This window comes from Phalaenopsis equestris, unplaced genomic scaffold, assembly GCF_001263595.1.
Source record: "Phalaenopsis equestris unplaced genomic scaffold, ASM126359v1 Scaffold000002, whole genome shotgun sequence".
NCBI lineage: Eukaryota > Viridiplantae > Streptophyta > Magnoliopsida > Asparagales > Orchidaceae > Phalaenopsis > Phalaenopsis equestris.
Window position 1 is genome coordinate 65,591,843 of NW_018164444.1, and position 18,030 is coordinate 65,609,872.

Below are 18,030 nucleotides of genomic sequence, written 5' to 3' on the forward strand. Positions count from 1 at the left end.
GGGGGAGGGGGTGGTAGGATTGGACATGGAAGGATGTATTGGTGCTGTACGTAGACTGTGGGAGCCACAACCTCTAAAGACCAAACTTGTTGAGCAGCTTCTTCCTTTGAGAGTGAGAATAACAGAGTTTTGTTTGAAGCTAAGAGATTTTGAGCAAGATCTTGATTCATATGCAATGGTATTGCAAGAAGAACTAGGTTGAGGCTTCCATTCATAAATAATAGTTTGGACAATACCCTACCTTTTAACATTAATAATAATGGAATCTGGCAAAGCATATTAGGTATTAATTTGGGCAGTTATTCGAGCAAAGGTGAGTCAAGTTCCTTTAGTTGTCAAGGGATCAATAGCTATAGAAACTCCAATAGTGCTTGCTATCGTTGAAATTCTATTCTTAGACTAACATCATAATAGAAAGTTAGGGAGATAAATCCATATGGGTACCTCCGTAAAGTCTTCCTTTACAGGCTAAAACTTACGAGACCGGTGCTTAAAAATAACAGGCTTTCCACTTATAAACCAAAGGCCTTCCTTCAATATCATATTAAGATCCTCCAAACAAGTAAAGTTGGAAAAAAAGGAAACCATAAAAAAACGAAAGATACACTCGACCAAACCTTTGAGTTTTGAGATCTTGATATTAGTTTACAATAAAGTATTATAGAATAGTCATTTACCAAGAGCATAACCTATCATAGCTAAGATCTAATGCTTTAATACTTCTTTGATCTCCTAATTAAGAAAAAACCATAGTCTCTACGAGTAGGGAGATACGCAAGATTAAAGATAGAGAATGCAAGTGTGAATAAAATAAGCATTTCCAATTTTTGTGTGTATGTTGGAGTTGGGGGCGCGAGAATCAAGGATAGGGGAGTGAGGAAAGAAAAAAGGTTGAAACTTCAATATGCTGAGAGCTGAAGCCCCTCAAAGAGAGAGAAGAGGAGAGACCTTGACGGTTTGGGTTTTCCAAAAGGCACTAAGTAAGAAGAAGATGCCAAAGGAAGGAGAAGCCCTAACACAACACCACATAAGCAAAAAAAAAAAAAAAAAAAAAAAAAAAAAAAAAAAAAAAAAAAAAAAAAAAAAAAAAACTTCTTTTAAAAGCTTTTTGAGTGTTTAATTCACTAAACCAGTGTTCCTGTCTTTTGAAGTAAAAATATTGATATAAGTTGGAAAAATTATTTCAATCTGTATTCAAATTGATGAATTACAAGATACTAACAATTCTTTTTTTTTTAAGATACAAATATGGATATAATATTTGAAAACAATAAATTTTTGAAGTCCCCAAGCAAGTGCACAAAATGTAGGTATATTCTATAATGAAGCAAAGTAAGTTGCATTTGTTCGATTCAAGTTGTGAAGTCTATATATAACTAAAGCTCACTTGGTTTAAATTCATATTTTCTTCATTTGAATTAAAATTAAGCTATTTTATAAATTTTGAACCCATACTTTTCTCTGAATTACAACTAAGCAATAGAGTGTAAACGAGAGAAAAAATTTTGAAGATGAGGAGGAGAAAATTTTGAAAATGAGGGGAAGAAAGATTAAAATAAAGCCATGATATTCAAAATGACATAAAAATCTTCTATTACATTTAATTCTCTATTTATAGTGATTAGACCTTCATGAAATGATGTATTTGGGTCCTATCCTACCAAAATTCTTAGGTGCAGGCCTCTCAAACTTTGGTCACCTGGCTGCCATGGTTTTTGACATTGAAAAGACCGGGCCTCAAGCTAGTTCATGTGAAGGCAAGTTGCTAAGCTAATTTCTAAAGACTTGACCTCTTGTGGGACTGCTTGCTTATTCTTATTCACTCGACTTTGATCATTCGGCCTCAGACATTTGACCTTGTTCATTCAACCTTAACCATTCAATCCTCATCTATTGTTCCCGCTCACCCAAATTGATTTTTAATGATTGATAAATTTTGAATCGTCTAATTCTCAATGATCTGAACCATTTGATGTATTATGATATGGACACTCACTTTTCAGCAATGCAATAATCAATAAATTTTAGACGACCAAATTGTGAAAACATAACAAGTTTTATCATGCCAAACTTACTAAATATTAACAAACAAATCTTACTGAGCTTATACAACACTTTTAATATACCAAAATTGACCTATTTTTTTTTAAAATGATTTTAAAAAGTCTCCCGATAAGATCACTTGGTTTGTAAACTCAACAAATGAATGAACAAAGTTCATTACAACTTATAAGAATATTATTGTAAAGCATCCTAATGATATACAAAATTCATGAACATAAAAGATTCCTAACCAAACTTTATATCAAATCATAATTGAGCTTCTTAACAAACTTGTTTAAAAATTTTAAAGGATATTACTGACCATCATAAATAAATGGAGTGATAAATTAATCAAACATTAATTTTAACAACCAAATATCTATAATAGTTTGAACTTATCAAGCAACATAATAGTTAACTAATTGAATGCCCAGTTCACTTGCATCCCTAGTTGAAAAAGTAAAACAGCAGCATACACCGTAATTGCAAACTCAAAGGTTTAAATTGCCAACCAAATATCAGTTACAGATGCAACATCCAAGCTCGCCAGCCTGAAAGAAGAAATAAGAATGGCCATCCAAGCTCGGCATAATTAGAAATAAAGCTTAAGCTTAACATTATTCTCAAGAATCATTCAAATAAAGCTTCAAAATAAATACAAAAAGAAAATAATAAATAAATAAATAAATATCCCAAATTGAGGCATAATTTCAAGTACCTAAGCAAAATGCCAATTAGTAAACACAATGTTTAACTTTATGGGTGGAACTAATCTCCTGTATTTTTTTGTTTTCTACAGGAGAAATCTTCATTTACTGTGGGTTTTGCTGCCTCTGTTGCTGAAAGTTAGGATTATTTGGAAGGCCAGTCATGGATGGCTGCATGTTCGGTGAATTTGAAGAAATGTTTCCAAATCCACCCTGCGCGCCATGCTGCTGCTGAGCCTGCATTCCCACCATACTGCCTGCATTCGAGGCACCCATGCCAAACACTGCCAAAATCATAATAATATTATTAATATTAATTAAATAATTGAAATTTTACATACATACCACAAAATTCCTATGTATTTACAAATCTAACAAAGTTTGCTATTACATGAAAATGTGTATTTCACTTTTAAAAAGTTATTAATAGCGTCAATTTTCACGTGATGTTAAAGATATGAGCGGTATTCATGTATATATCAAAGTTTAGGTTTTAGATATGTAAGTATATGAGTTGTGTGGTATATATGTAAATGCCTTTAAAATAAAAAAAACCAAAACACATAAAAGGCTCTTCGCATGTCAAAAATAGCATGTTGCAAAAATGAACAAAAGATGCAATTACATACATAAGCCCTAAAACAACTATTTATAAAAAAACGGCCCTCATATATTCATTTTTCAAATTCTTGCTCAAATATCAAAATTCATAACAGAGCTGATTCGGGGAACTAGGGTTGAACCGGCTCAACCGGTTACTGAGGGCTGCCTCCCCGTATCTCTACCTTAAATATATTGCTTTGTTGTTTAAGGTTTAGTTTCTTTCTAATTTCAGATTTCTACCGTCAGCGTACTCCATGTTAGGCTTGTATCCGAGGAAGGGTGGTGCTCCGACTATATTCTACTTAATTATCTCCACAAACTCCCTTTGTATTCCCCCTCCCCTTACTCCTTATCTTCCGGCCTGTTACCCTCCTCTCCCCAGTTTACTTACCTTTTGTTGTCGTAAAACCTCCTGCAGCCAAACTTGTGTGCCCGCCCCTGTTTCCCTGTTGCGTCACAACCCCTTCATGGTCCTTAGGGTTGTCAAAACGGCTCATTGTTAGTGAACAGCTCTTGTTTGGCTCGTTAAGAAGCTCGTGTTCGACTTGTTTGCTAAGTTAACGAGTCGAACACGAACAACACGAACAAATATTTGTTCGTTTGTTTTTGGCTCGTTTTGGCTCAAAATAATACTAATCAATTATATATATATTTTTGATGAGTAGTATGTTTTAAAAATTTAATTGACTACAAGGCTACAAAGATTTATATTCAATTAAAAGTATTAATGAATAAAATAGAATAAAAATTATTAAAATAGATTCAAATGATGTTTTAAATCTTGCCCCAATCCTTAACATCTTATGGCCACACGATTAGGGTTGTCAAAATAACTCTTTGTTCGTGAACGGCTCTTGTTCTGCTCGCCTAGAAAACGAGAAAAAAACACGAACACACTTTTTGAGCTTGAAATATAAACGAGTCGAACACGAGTTGAATCTAGGCTCGCTAGTGTTCGGCTCGTTTACACCCCTAATGGTCCTCCCCCAATATTGCAACTCCTCCACTCCATGCCACCTATTGTAAATGTGACCATTTGTCCCTTCTAGCCACCATTAAAATCCATCCTCCACCGCACCAACCAGCATCCACCTACCCCAATCCCTCCTCTTCGTTGTCCGCAAATATTCTTACTCAGCCCTAGCCGGATATTGTTGTTTGTATTGTTTTTCCTTTTCTCATTTTGAGTTTCGACTTTTTTGGTTGAGTAATAAAATCTGCTTTCCTATTGGCTTTTGGGCTAACCAGGGTATTATTTGGTATCAGATCTAACCTAACTCCATGTTGGGTTGTATCCGAGAAAGAATGGTGCTCCGGCTGTATTGTGCTCTGAGGTGGTGATTATCTCCACAAACTCCCTTCGTATTCTCCTCCCCTTACTCGTTGACTTCTGGACTGCACCCTCGACTCCCCAGTTTCTAGCCACCAACCCAAAACCTCTTACATGTTGCTGCAGCAAGCCCTCCTCCAAACAAACTTATGTGCCCTCCCTGTTTCCCTGCCAACCAAATATCGCAACTCCAATCCGTTCCACTTGTTGCAAATATGACCTGTTGTCCCTTCTAGCCACCACTGAAACCCATCCTACACTCCACCAACCAGCAACCACCTTCCCCATCCCTCCTCCCCACTGTCCACGGATATTCCTACCAGGCCCTAGCTGGATATTGGTGTTTGTTTTGTTTTTCGTCTTCCTATTTTGAGTCTTGATTATAATCATTTTTGGTTGAGTAATGAAATCTATTTTACCATCGGCTTTTGGCTAACCCCGGTATTATTTGGTATCAGATATAACCTAACCCTAGTCCTATCATACAGTTCCTAGCAACCCCCCTCCCAAAACCCCAAAACCAAAAATTTTCTATCATATTCTCAACCACCTCTTCCAATCCCCAAATCCTAATTATACCACCAAGAAGATACGCATCGAACCTGGAGCAAGATACAACGAGAGAGGCGTCGGCTCCAGCAGAGGCTCGCGAAGATAGATTCCCTACTTTACAATGTGAGTTTCTTTGCTATCATTTATCTCTATTTAGCTCCTCTTGGGACTTTGCTAAGGTAATAAATGAGAAATTTCTTCTTTATCTACTCACGAACAAGTTTTGAGCTAACTACTTCCTTCCCCAATCCCAAGTAGATGAGAAATTTTTTTCCATGGTTTGGGACTTAATAGTCTAGGAGTTGAAGATAACAAGCATTTTAGTCATCCAAATGCTCAATTTCATTCTTCATTTAAAACTAAGTGACTAGAACTCTTCATGGCTCTGAAGGATAAGGAGAATTGATCCTATAACTTTGATGTGATTTGGTTGAAGCTTGTGATTCATCTTGTCAAAGTTTACATCTCCTTAATGTTCATTGGAGGTAGTATGTCTAGTATGACTGGTATCATACTAAGGTTAGGTTTCATTTTTTTGGGTGTGAGTATGTACTCCAACAAATTTCGTGAGCTCGATCTAGAAATAAAATTTAGAGGGTTGAGCTTTAAGTTGAACTTCTTCAAAGCTAAAAAAATTTCATCAAAGTTGTGCATATGTGGCTTAATCAACTTCCTTTTATTAAGAGATCATTGATATATATTTGATGGTCGTTGATCGAGTTCTATTTCAACCCATGTCACCAAGAAGATACATATTGAACACGGGACGAGATACAACAAGAGATCCTTTGGCTTCAGGAGAGGTTTGAAGGAGACTGATGATGGAGCCCAGAAGAAAATTATTCTTGCTCATGATCGGAAAAGTAGAAGAGGAGAAAGAGACGAGGATCTGAATCCCTTCCATAGGGATAACTTTAGCGACGAGGAAGGCATACATCGATGCTTTGGAATTTAGTATAAGAGGAGACCGAGAGAAGTGGCTACATATGGAGAACATAAGAATTTTGGCATCAAAGTGGACCTACCGAAGTTTGATGGAGGTATGGATCCCAATGTTTTCATCGAAAAACTACAATTAGTTGAGAGAATATTCGACTACAAAGAAGTGTCGGAAGATAAAAGAGTGAAGCTTACAACCATCAAATTAAAGAAGAGTGTCTCATTGTGGTGAGAAAACCTGCAGAGGCAAAGAAAGAAACAAGACATTAACAAGATTACCAAATGGGAGAAGATGAAAAAGGAGGTGCAGAGAAAATACCTACCACCTTATTACCTTTATAATATATTTTTGAGACCCCGCCGCCTATAATAGAGAGACCTATGACTAGTTGCAGATGAAGTGTGCGTTGGTTGAAACAGGGGAGCATACTATAGCCCGTTATCTGGGGAGCCTGAAGCCCGCTATCAGCAACGTTGTATAGCTACGACCATATTGGTCACTGGCAGATGTCAGAACTTAGCTTTGAAGGTGGAAAGAAAATAGAAACAGAGCATGCAACAGCCCTCAGTCAAACAACAGTTCTCATTCAAGCAATCACTGCAGCTATAGTCATTGACAACGGTACACCTAGAAGAGTTGGAAAGACGGGACAGGGAAGTAATAAGATAAATCTGATTGGAAAGAAGTTGGAAAATGGTAGCTCGCCCAGTACAGTGCCTGCCAGGAGATGTTTCAGATGCCACGACTATGGACATATAATTTCCATCTATCCCACGAACCGAGTTATTTCGTTCATAGAGCATGACGTCGTCAAGGAGGTGGAGGAAGAGGAAGCAGAGGAGAATCTAGAGTAGGAACTTCAACTTCAGGGGGACGAGGAAGAGATGCTCGTTTACGGAGAGTCCTAACTACGGAGCCAACAAAAGATTGTTCATGGCGGAGACAATATTTTCCCACCAAGTGTACATTGAAGGGCAAGGTTTGCAGTTTGATTATCAATGGTAGGAGCTGTGAGAATGTAATATCTAAGTTGATGGTGAAAAAACTGGGATTGACCACACCGAAGCATCCTCAATCCTACTACCTTACCTAGTTAAAAGGGGGAAACAAGATACGTGTGAATCAACAATTTTTTGTTGAATTTTTTATTGGGAATCAATTACAAGAGTAAGTGTGGTGCGCCGTGATTCCTATAAAGGAGTGTCATATTCTGTTGGGGAGGTTATGACAATTCGATCGCCAGACCAAACATGCCGACTTTAAGAATACTTATTCATTTAAGAAGGATGGAAAACACATCGTGCTATTACCTGTCAAGGATACGAGAAACGTAGAAAACATAGAGGCGTTAGTTTTGAGAGCCGCCTTCATGTAGTCAGTTTGGGATGCTCCAGTAGCAATGACATTAGTCCTACTAGAAGAAATTGAGTAGAAGAGTGGGATACCATCACCTATGCAGCAACTGATGCGTGACTTTTAAGATGTAATGAGCAAAACAGTCTTCCTGAGAGATTGCCGCCACTAAGGAACATGAAACACGCCATAGATCTCATACCAGGATTAGTGTTACCAAATCAGTCTACCTACAAATTGAGATCTGCAGAGTACAAAGAGTTACAGCGGCAAGAATAGGATGTCATTGAAAGATGATTGGTTGGAGAGACTACCAGTTTGTGCGTTGTCCCTGCCCTGATGGTACCTAAGAAAGACGGTCCGTTGTGGCTGTTTATTTAACAGTAGGGTCAAAAACAAGATTAATATCAAGTACCGGATCCTGATATCTCGCCTAGATGATCACTTGGATCAATTGCATAGAACATGTTGGCATCAATACTTCTGGATGATCATTGGGTGTCCACCTGCATGACTCGAGATAGCTTACGGCATGTCCGTAGTCATCCGGTAGTTTAGACACCCACCTGAGACCTTTCAGCGCGTGTTGAGGGACATGTTGCCAGGGTCATTTTGCTAAACTTTAGTTTTCACTTAGGCGAAGGTTGGTTGGCATTTGGCACACCAGAGGACTCCGATCAGGGCGAAAAATATTATTCGCCATGTCGCGCGCGAAATTGACTCGAATTGACCCGATCTCTAGTGAGCCCATTCAGATGAGCCCGAACGATGAAACGGACTGCGCGATCACGTCTGGAACGTCGATTTTACTTCGAAAGAAAGTTCAGTTCGCTACGACTTTGCGGCAAACCTAAAATGCGTGAATTATTATTATTTTAGTCCGATCGCTGAAAAGGTGATCTGAGTGACCTCAAACGAGGCTGAATGATAAAACGGGCCGCGCGAGCGTGTCCGAAATGTCGATTCCACCTAAGTAGGGCGTTTGTTACGACACGATTTCGTGGACGAATTAAAATATGAAAATTATCGTTTTTGGCCCGATAGTTAAAAAAAGTAATCCGGACGACCACGAATAGCGAAAAGAACTGCGCAGATGCGTCCGGAACGTCGGCTTTAGTCAGAAAGGACATCTACTTCGCCGCGAGGACGTGTACGAGTGAAGAATACACCAACGACAATTATATAATAATAATTATTATAATATAATATAATATATTATATTATATATATCATTATTATATATGTATTATAGGAGGATAATAGTGCTCCCTCTCGAACCCTAACGCACGCAGTCAGCTGCCATTCGCGAAGCTCACCTGCCTCACTCCCGAACTCGTCGTCATCAAATTCCCTCGCCGGCGAACAAAGACGCCGGCGTCCGGCTCCGCCGGACAGCATTCCCCTTGGCGGATCTTGCCGGCCAGACGCGTCGGAGCTCCTCCTCCTTGGACAACTACGCCGAAGCCCTTCCCTCCTGTCGGCCACCTCACCGGCGTGTTTCTTAGCCTCCGGAGCAGCTGACCTCACCGTGGTTCTCCTCCGCCGCTGAGCTTTTCTGTTTGTAGTTGGCCGCCGTCCATTTTTGGAAAAAATCTTCCGTCCGGTCCCCTTTTGGTTCCTCCCCCTCGCCGGCTTACCTCCTCGTCGGCGTCGATTGTGTTACAAAGCAGTCCCATTCCAGTGCATAGCTCCAGAGTTCATGCGTTCTTCCTTGTTTTTCTCGTTCCGATTGCGTACTACCGGCGTTCCAGCACCGCCACCTCGTCACCTCGCTTTTCCAGCGACCAAACGCCTCGCCAGAGCATGCCGACATTGCTGGACAGCGAACCTCGCCGCCGTTCGGAGGGGTGCAAGATTCTTGGACCGCATGCAAAAGAGTTCCCGGACATCATTGGGCTTCATGCAAACCGCCCGACGGTATAACTCTTCTTCCCCTTTGTACTTTTACTTCCTCGCTAGCCCTAGGTTGTAGTGGCATTAGACATGCAAGTTCAATCGCCTGCACGGGGCGCGCACGTCGGCGAGTGCCGACGCGACGACGCACATGTGTGATGGATCGCTTGTTTTCCTAGATGTGGCCTTTAGGTTAGGATTCTCCTTACGCAACCGAGTTCCCTACGATAGCCGAGCGAAATTTATTTGACTGCTAGCCTTAGCACAAAAAAAATCCTAAAGATTGGGGCCCCTTTCATTACCCTTTGCTTTGGTTGCTTCGGTCTTTTTAGAAAGATCGAAGAATGACCTTTGCAAAATGAGAAAATGTGAGTCATTAGCTCATTTTGTAAAGCTCGGAAGCGTCGTGAAATCTAGAAAAGCGTTGTCGCTAGTCCATTTCAAGATGAGGATGAGAACTTCCCACTTGGAAATCCGGGGAGAAGTTCCCCACCTGCCTCGCCAAAGCAAAGGCGGCAATCGCCGTTTTTCTATATGTTGATCCTAGCTTTTTCGGTGAGGTCGTTAGCACGGGGATTACTCCCTATTACATGTGGATGTTTGTATGTTGCGTTTTGCACGTCACATAGCATTTCACTTCGCTCTGACCAGCCGCCCCGACCTGGCGAGCTTTTCACTTCGCTCCTACTGGCCGCCCCGACCCGACGAGCTTTTCACCTTGCTCTGACCGCCGCATCGACCCGGCGAGCTTTCCACTTCGCTCCGTCCGGCCGCCCCGACCTGACGAGCTTTTCACTTTGCTCCTACTGGCCGCCTCCGCCCAACGAGCTTTTCACTTTGCTCCAATCGATCGCTCCAGCCCGGCAAGCTTTTCACTTCGCTCCTACCGAGAACCCTGGTCCGACGAGCTTTTCACTTTGCCCCGTCCGGCCTCCCCGGCCCGGCGAGCTTTTCATTCATTTTCAATTGGCTTTCACGAGCCGGTTGGCATGATACTTTGACTTGACCGGATGTTTTGACTCGGTTGACCAACTACTTGCACCACCATACTATCTTGCATGTGTGTCTGCATTTTTTCATATTATAGTGCATATGTTTGATTGCATTATTGCATCATGTCTTGTATTTGTCTATCTGCATGATTTTGGTCATATGCTTAAGTTGCGCATTCTCTTCGGGCCTATGCCGCCACGGCATGCCCACCCTTTACGGATCACTGTCGTGTCGGTATACCTCATGGGGTCGCTGCCACCATGGCAGACCCAACCTCTTCGGGCCACTACCACCACGGCATGTCCGTCTCCTTCGAGTCACTCCCGCTTCGACATACCTCCTGAAGTCGCTGCCACCTCAGTACGCCTATCTTTGTTTGAGTCCCTGCGCCGTGGTATATTCATCCCTTATATGTTTTGATTATTCATTTGCATTTGCATGATCACATGGATATTGAGTCAGACCCGTTAGGAGAGTGACTCCCGTGTTGGTCGTGATGCCTCAACAAGCATTGCTCGTCGGGTCGATCCCGATGAGCAATGCAAGTTAAGTCATCGTGACTGACATGAGTATGGTTGTGCTAAGAATCAAACAGATCTAACTTGTGTCATCTTTCTTCGTGACACCCTTTAGATTCTTTGGATCCTTAGGATGAGATCGGTAAGGCGACCCCATCAAAGTCATATTACACCCATACTCACCCCACACTTAGATGCTAGGCTGACGCATTTTTCGTTAAATGATGTGCTAGGCAAAGATTTAGAATGCTATGTAGTATTTTTCAACATCTCTGACTATTGTTGTGTGACGTAATGTTTTGTGCTAGCCATGCGTCACCTTCTTGCTTTTTCAGTGTGCTTGCATGGTCTTTTGTGTGTGATAATATGTTAGGGCGATCTTCTGCAGATGTCGTGTCTATTTATACACACTCACACAGGGCTATTATGGGGGAGCATGTGATAATTTCTAATCATTTGTTTGCAGGTGCTCTTTAGCTCCCCCAATTATAAGACACGGCTTGTTATTTTCTTTTTGCGATGCATGACGTGCTCGCTAACATTTGTTTCGTGAAGGTTGAGTTTATTTTCTTTTTCAAATGTATTTGCTAGAGTTCTAGGAGAGTCTGTATCCGAAATAAGGTACGGGCACGAGTTTCGAGGCGAAACGCATCGAACCATGTGACGGGAATCAGGAGCAGCGACTCGTGTCTCGTACCTTAAGTCCGAATTTTACATTATTGTATAGACTTAAGACCGGGCATGTATATGCGAAGTCCGACCGCTTTTACTTCTTTCATTAGATTATGTTGCCGGTCCAGCGGCATTTGACCTGTTTTTATATTCTTTTAGAGTATTTTTTTCTCTTTCTTTTCTCGTGTGTCTTTACATGTTGGAGCGTTTTATATTATTTCATTCTATGTATCTGGACCTCACAAAAATGTAACTTAAGCTCACTAAAGACCCTAAAATTTTAATTATTTCTATATAAAAATTCTAATAATAACAAATTGAGATAATCAAAATTTTAGGATTAAAAGATTCAAGATTTCTCAAAATCAGTCTTTACTTTTTTCTGCATGGCCTTCGGGTCGGTTTTAAAATGGTTTTGCATACATGGCTATAACCCAATCATATTTAATATGGTCTCCACGCTTAGGAATGTGGTAGATAACTGCACATATTTGCATGTTCCGAGGAGTAGCTCCCGAGCTTCTTCAATCCGACTGACCCAACCTAAATTCGCCTTGATGGTTGTCTAGCACGTTTAAAGTGTTAGGAGGCTCCCCGATCCAGACGTGGTATAAGTCCTTTTATTGGAGAGTTTACAGCTTTGTAGCTAAACCTCCGCTCTCTCTTCTTTCTTGAGGAATCCTCGCCACTTTGGCAGGTATAAGTCCCACCTCTTAGAGTTTCAGCCAATAGTCATAGGATAAATTTTTGTTCCTTTGACCTTAGGGCTACCGAAATTCCCGTGGACGACGCAATTCGCGAATTACTGACCGGGGATCTCAGGTTGTGTTGGGTCGAATATCTTCACGACCAGGTAGACTTAGGGTCCTAGTGGCTTGGGATGACGGGTCCGTGGTACCGCGACCTGGCTACCTCTACCTCTCAGGACTACTCTTCCCTACCTTTTGACTACCCTTGTTGAGTATTGTCTCTTCTTTAGCCTTCGTTGACATCATCTCAACCTCAACGGTCTGACAACTTATGAGTTGCTGCTCGTTTGGGATACAACGATTTGTCCTGTCTTTACGGTTCAGATGTTCTTTGACGTATCGGGATTCCCCATTGGGATGATACGGTTATTTCGTAGGTTTTGTATGCTGATGAGTCTGTTATTCATATGGGGACCACAAGAGACTCACTTCTCGCCCCGTGGTTTAGCAAGAACTCTGAAGCATCAGGACATTTCCCCTGCGAGATAACCTCCCTTGATGACCCTGTCCTAGTTGTCATTTTTTTCAGGTGAGCAAAGCCCCCTTTGGATCAAGAGTTTTTTTGGGCAACCCCCAAGGTTTAATTAACTAAGTGGGATATGTCCCCTTAGGAGCACTCATGACCCCAGAACAGGCACCTACACCTGAATCTCTGGTTGTGTAGTCTACGTAAATATACTTTCGTGGATATCGGTTTAAGGTGCTTTCGCCCAATCTTGTTTGGGCAGACACTCTTAACATATCCTCGCGAGGTTTACCACATGTAGGCTCTCCACGTTTTGTGTTTTCTTTTGTCTGTCGCTTTGTCGTATGACCCTCCTTTCCGGTTTCTCTCTTCTTCGGGTCTTTCATATGACTCGAAAAAGAGATTCATTCGGAAAAGAGAAGTATACGACGATCGATAGACTGGCGACTCCTAAAATAAAAGAGAAAAACGAACAAAAACAGACCCATTCTCTTACCAAGATCGATTTACGTAATGGGTACCACTAGCTAGATGAGGCTATACGACTAGTGGAAGACGCTTTCAAGACTCGTTATGCCTTTCAAATTGTCTAATGCATCCAACACATTCATGAGGTTAATGAATCAGATGTTACGGGCTCAAATCAGGAAATTTGTACTACGATGACATTCTGGTATACAAACAATATGAGGAGCACTTATGACACTTGAGGGCGGTCTTTGAGGTGTTGCGATCAGAAAAGCTATACACCCATCCGAAAAAGTTTCACTTTATGATAGCACGTATGCTCTTTGGGTTATATCGTGTCTAGTGCATGCATTCAAATAGATCCTAAAAAGATTGAGACCATTGTGAGCTAGACCACACTGCAGTTTTTTACCGAATTGAGATAGTTTCTGGGACTAACATTATTTTACAGGTGATTCATCAAAAGCTTCAGTATCACCATTGCTCCCCTGACGAACTTTTTAAAAAGAGAGAATTTTCACTTGACAGATGAAGTTCAAAACAACTTCGACACACTAAAGGTGACTTGAGCGCCCGTTTTGACATTACCAGACTTCAATCAGTTCTTCGAGGTAGAGTGTGATGCATCCAGCATGGGGATATGAGTAATGTTGAGTCAGGGAGGTCACCCCATAGCCTTTTTCATTGATAATTGAACGTGTCCAGAAAAAAAATATTTGGCGTACGACAATGAGTTCTATGCAATTGTGAGAGTTCTTGAGGACTGAAGTCACTAACACTGACGAGCGAGTTCACTTTGTTCATAGATCATGAGGCCTTGAAATTCTTGAACAACCAGAGCAAACTGAAGGGTTGTAACATGTCTTGGATGAAGTTCTTCGCATCATTCCAATTCGTGCTTAAGCACAAGGTGGGAAGCCATAACCCCTTATCAGATGCAGTGAGCCATCGTCACTTGCTGATCACTGCGATGCAAGTTCGAGTCATATGCTTTGAGCTAGTGAAAGAGCTATACGAGACAGATGAGGATTTCGAAAAAAAAATTAGAACGGTGTCACGATATGCCTACCGGGTAGTACCACAGGGTTAATGGTTACTTGTTCTACTAGAATAAGTTGTATATATTCCTGGATGTTCGCTGATTGAGTCCATTGTTCAAGAAAGCCACAGTGGAGGACTTGTAAGACATTTTGGCAGAGATAAGAATCTCGCACTCGTGAGAGAACACTTCTTTTAGCCCCAACTGACTAGAGATATGGAGCAGCATGTCAGATAATGTCGTATTTGTCATATGGCAAAAACCAAGGGACCATATGCAAGACTGTACACCCCATTACCAGTATCAGAGGCACCATGGGTGGATGTTAGCATGGATTTTGTGATGGGCCTCTTGAAGACAGCGAAAAAAAGATTTTGTTATGGTTGTCGTGGATCAATTCTTGAAAATAGCGCAATTAGTACCCTGTCATTGGATGTTGGATGCATAGCTTGTTGCGACTTGTACTTCAGGGGAGATACCTCAAATATAAGATCTAAAGCTCAACAAAACATAATTCACATCCCCTGTATCAAATAAACTATAGGGAAAAACAAGATAAGACCATACTGGTTTAAAACCCTTCCAGTGATGTCTTTCTTAAGAGTTGCAATTAATTTTTAAAAAAAAGAATCTTAGTTACGGGCATATAAAAGACAAGAATCTAAACATAAAGGTTGGTGATAATGAGGTCAAATTGAAAAAAAAGGAAATTAGTACTAGGATACCACTAAAAATATACGATTGAAAGATTTACATACATACCATACAATTTCTATGTATTTACATATTTAACACCTAAATTTCCATTTTTACAATTATAACACTTCAACCACGCATGAAAACGTCTCTCACTTTTAAGAGATTGGATATAGTGATATTTAAAGAAATGAGTGTAATAAATGTATGTAAATGTCCCTATATGATTTCACTGGCAGATCAGTTAAATATTTAAGTACAATATGATATCCTAATCTATCAACCTTAACAAAGATATCAGTATGTTAACTCATGCTAATTTAAATAGAGCATTTTGTTCAATTGGATAAAAAAATAAAACTTAACAAACCTTTGATATGATTTGCAAAAATTAAACCCTAATTTAAGCTTTTGAGCCATAAACTACCGAATCCAAATATAGAATAGGTTTAGTCAACTGGGTTTTGCATGGTTTAAAGGCACTTGAGGTGCCCAGTTTACCCCACCAAGAGCTTACATATTTCTATCCTAAGTAAGGCTTACGCCTTTTTCATGCAAGGTGTTTTCCTAGAGGTGTATGCGGCAAACGCCTAAAATAATATTTACTTAAATTATTATTTTTTGTCATATGTGATAGGATTTATGTTTTTTGCCTTAAGAGTTAGGAGATTTTTGGAAACTGAGAGTTGCTATTTGAGAAGATAGAAAAAAATTCAAGTTAATACTATGAGCTTTTATGAAGATGGAAGGTCAATTGTTGCAAGTAGTAGCGCATTGAGTGAGAAAGCCAACATAATAAGAGTGTGCAGTGTAAACCAAGTGCATGGCCTTCGATAAATTTAACTAGTTTTTTTATTTTATATTTAAAAATTTTTATTATTTAACAAATTTTAATTTTCCTTCATTTTCTTTTACTTGGATTTTTAATTTCCTTTTATTTTAGTCATCTTTAAATAAGTTTAATTTTTTAAACCAAATTTTAGTCAGTTTGTTTTTCATTTCTTTTAAATATATTTTTTTTTCAATTTTCTTGAATATTTTTTTGGTTTTATTTTAATTTTTTTTATTTTCTTTATAAAAAAATTTTCTTTTACTTTAAAATGTTTATTTTTCCTTTCTTTAAGGGTTTAATATTTTAATTGACTTTTTAATTGTTTAGCCATTCCTCTTGAATACTTTCTTTCATCGTCTTTTTAATAAATATTTTTCTATTTTCTTTTTCTAGTTTATACAAAAAATTGATGATTACGGAAGAAAAGATCTAACTTGAAAATATGGTACTTAACTGAAAGTATTAGGAGAAAGTAAGAAAAAGGCTACATGCACTTGAACTTCTTAAACTTCAAGCGATGATGAATGATGGAATTGAACATTTGAGTGTTGCTGACGTGCCAAGTGAAGTTGACCGAATAGTTCAAAAAAACCATAAGGATTTCAAGTTTATAAAAATTGCCTTGAATGATCTTGAAAGTAAAGATATGATCGCCCACAATAAAAAAACTACTAAATTAGAAATTTATGCTTCACAATCATCCATACGAAAAAAAGCAAAGCAGAGTCAAGTATCAAAGTAGTTAAAAGGATGATTTAATTATATTAGCTTGCTTCAATATTTTCTTAATTTGCTATTTTATTATGTTGAATCTAACATTAAGTGATACAGTGAATAGCAAGAAAATGCTGTGATTAAAGAGGATTTTGAAGATGGCTGTCACTATATTGAAGAATCAATTAATTGTCAACATGTCGAACTTAAAGAAGAAGAAAACAAAAATCCTGGTCTTATTGTTTTACTTAAATTTTAATTGAGACACTAACTTAAATTTCATTTTATTTAAGAACTAAAAGTATTAGATTAAGATTTAGCAATAAGATTTGCTTTCTTATTATGTGATTTTATGATTCGCGAAAATAAACTAAATCAATTTATTGCTTGTTCACGACATAACTATGAATTGCCTTTAATTTTTTTTTTTTTTGTATTTTAGTTCAAGATTTATGCATCGATCAAACTCAATACTTACAAATCGCCTTGACAAAGCAAAACACCTATGCTCTCGATTTTACCTTTTAAATCTTGGGTTCTTGAGACAATGCTGAGGTCCACGTCTAGGATTAATTAACTCATCTCAGCAATAAGCTTCACTTGGCGGCATATCAGTAAGTCAAGATTAGGGTGTGGTGTTGCTCTAATTATATTAAAGGTTTGAGTGATTTAGACCGGTATTTTGGTAGGGAAATCCCAAAAATTAAATAGGAATCAAAACAATTGAAAGCCAGGAACACAATGAATGAAGATCAAAGTCCGTCCAGCTGCGGTGCTATAGAATACTTGTTTTTCAATGCTTAAATATATGAAGGATTCTAGCCTTTAAACTATCAACAAGATTAGCTAAACCCTAAACAAAATCAAAATTAGTAGAAAAATTTTAAGTGAAGGGTACTTTAACTTACTTTGATCATTCATAATTTGAGATTGAAGATTTCTTTGAGGATGCCCACCAGATAAACCAATCTGATAAAAACAAAAGAAACAAGTCAGGATTAAATGATGAAATCTTAACTTTAACATCATTGATTCACTAATTTAGGCCCTACCACGTAATTAAGAAAATATAACTTCTAATAAAATAGACAAAAATAGAAATAGAGGAAAAAAGCTACGGGGTTCAAAATTGTGCGGTATGTACAAAAAAATAGACAAAGAACTTATTTAAGAATGCATAACAAAAGATCATTAAGAGCCAATAAAATAATAGAAATTGCAATTTGACCCATAAGGAGGAAAAAAATACTAAAAATTTAGAAAAGCCCGATTATGTGACCTCAGCCATTTGTTTGAGGCAAGATTGTAAAGCCGAGCCAGATGAGCTGTGTCGGCACAAAAAAGAAGAGGTTGTTTGGAGGTCGTTCGTAAGAAGCTGTCGGCAGCCGAAATCGAAATCTCATCGCCCACTTCGGAAGAACGTTTTAATTTATATATATATATATATATATATATATATATA

General features: G+C 38.9%; 1 protein-coding gene across 1 annotated transcript in view; it reads right to left on the reverse strand.

The window, feature by feature from the left end:
* Positions 1 to 2,526: 2,526 nt before the first annotated feature.
* LOC110021349 (mediator of RNA polymerase II transcription subunit 8) overlaps positions 2,527 to 18,030 on the reverse strand; it is a 73,069-nt gene continuing 57,565 nt past the window's right edge. The window contains exons 11-12 of the mRNA XM_020719809.1: positions 17,477 to 17,537; positions 2,527 to 3,034 (exon numbers count right to left, since the gene is read on the reverse strand). Coding sequence (XP_020575468.1) covers positions 2,856 to 3,034; positions 17,477 to 17,537 — 240 coding nt within the window. The 3' untranslated portion in view covers positions 2,527 to 2,855. The remainder of the gene's footprint in view (positions 3,035 to 17,476; positions 17,538 to 18,030) is intronic.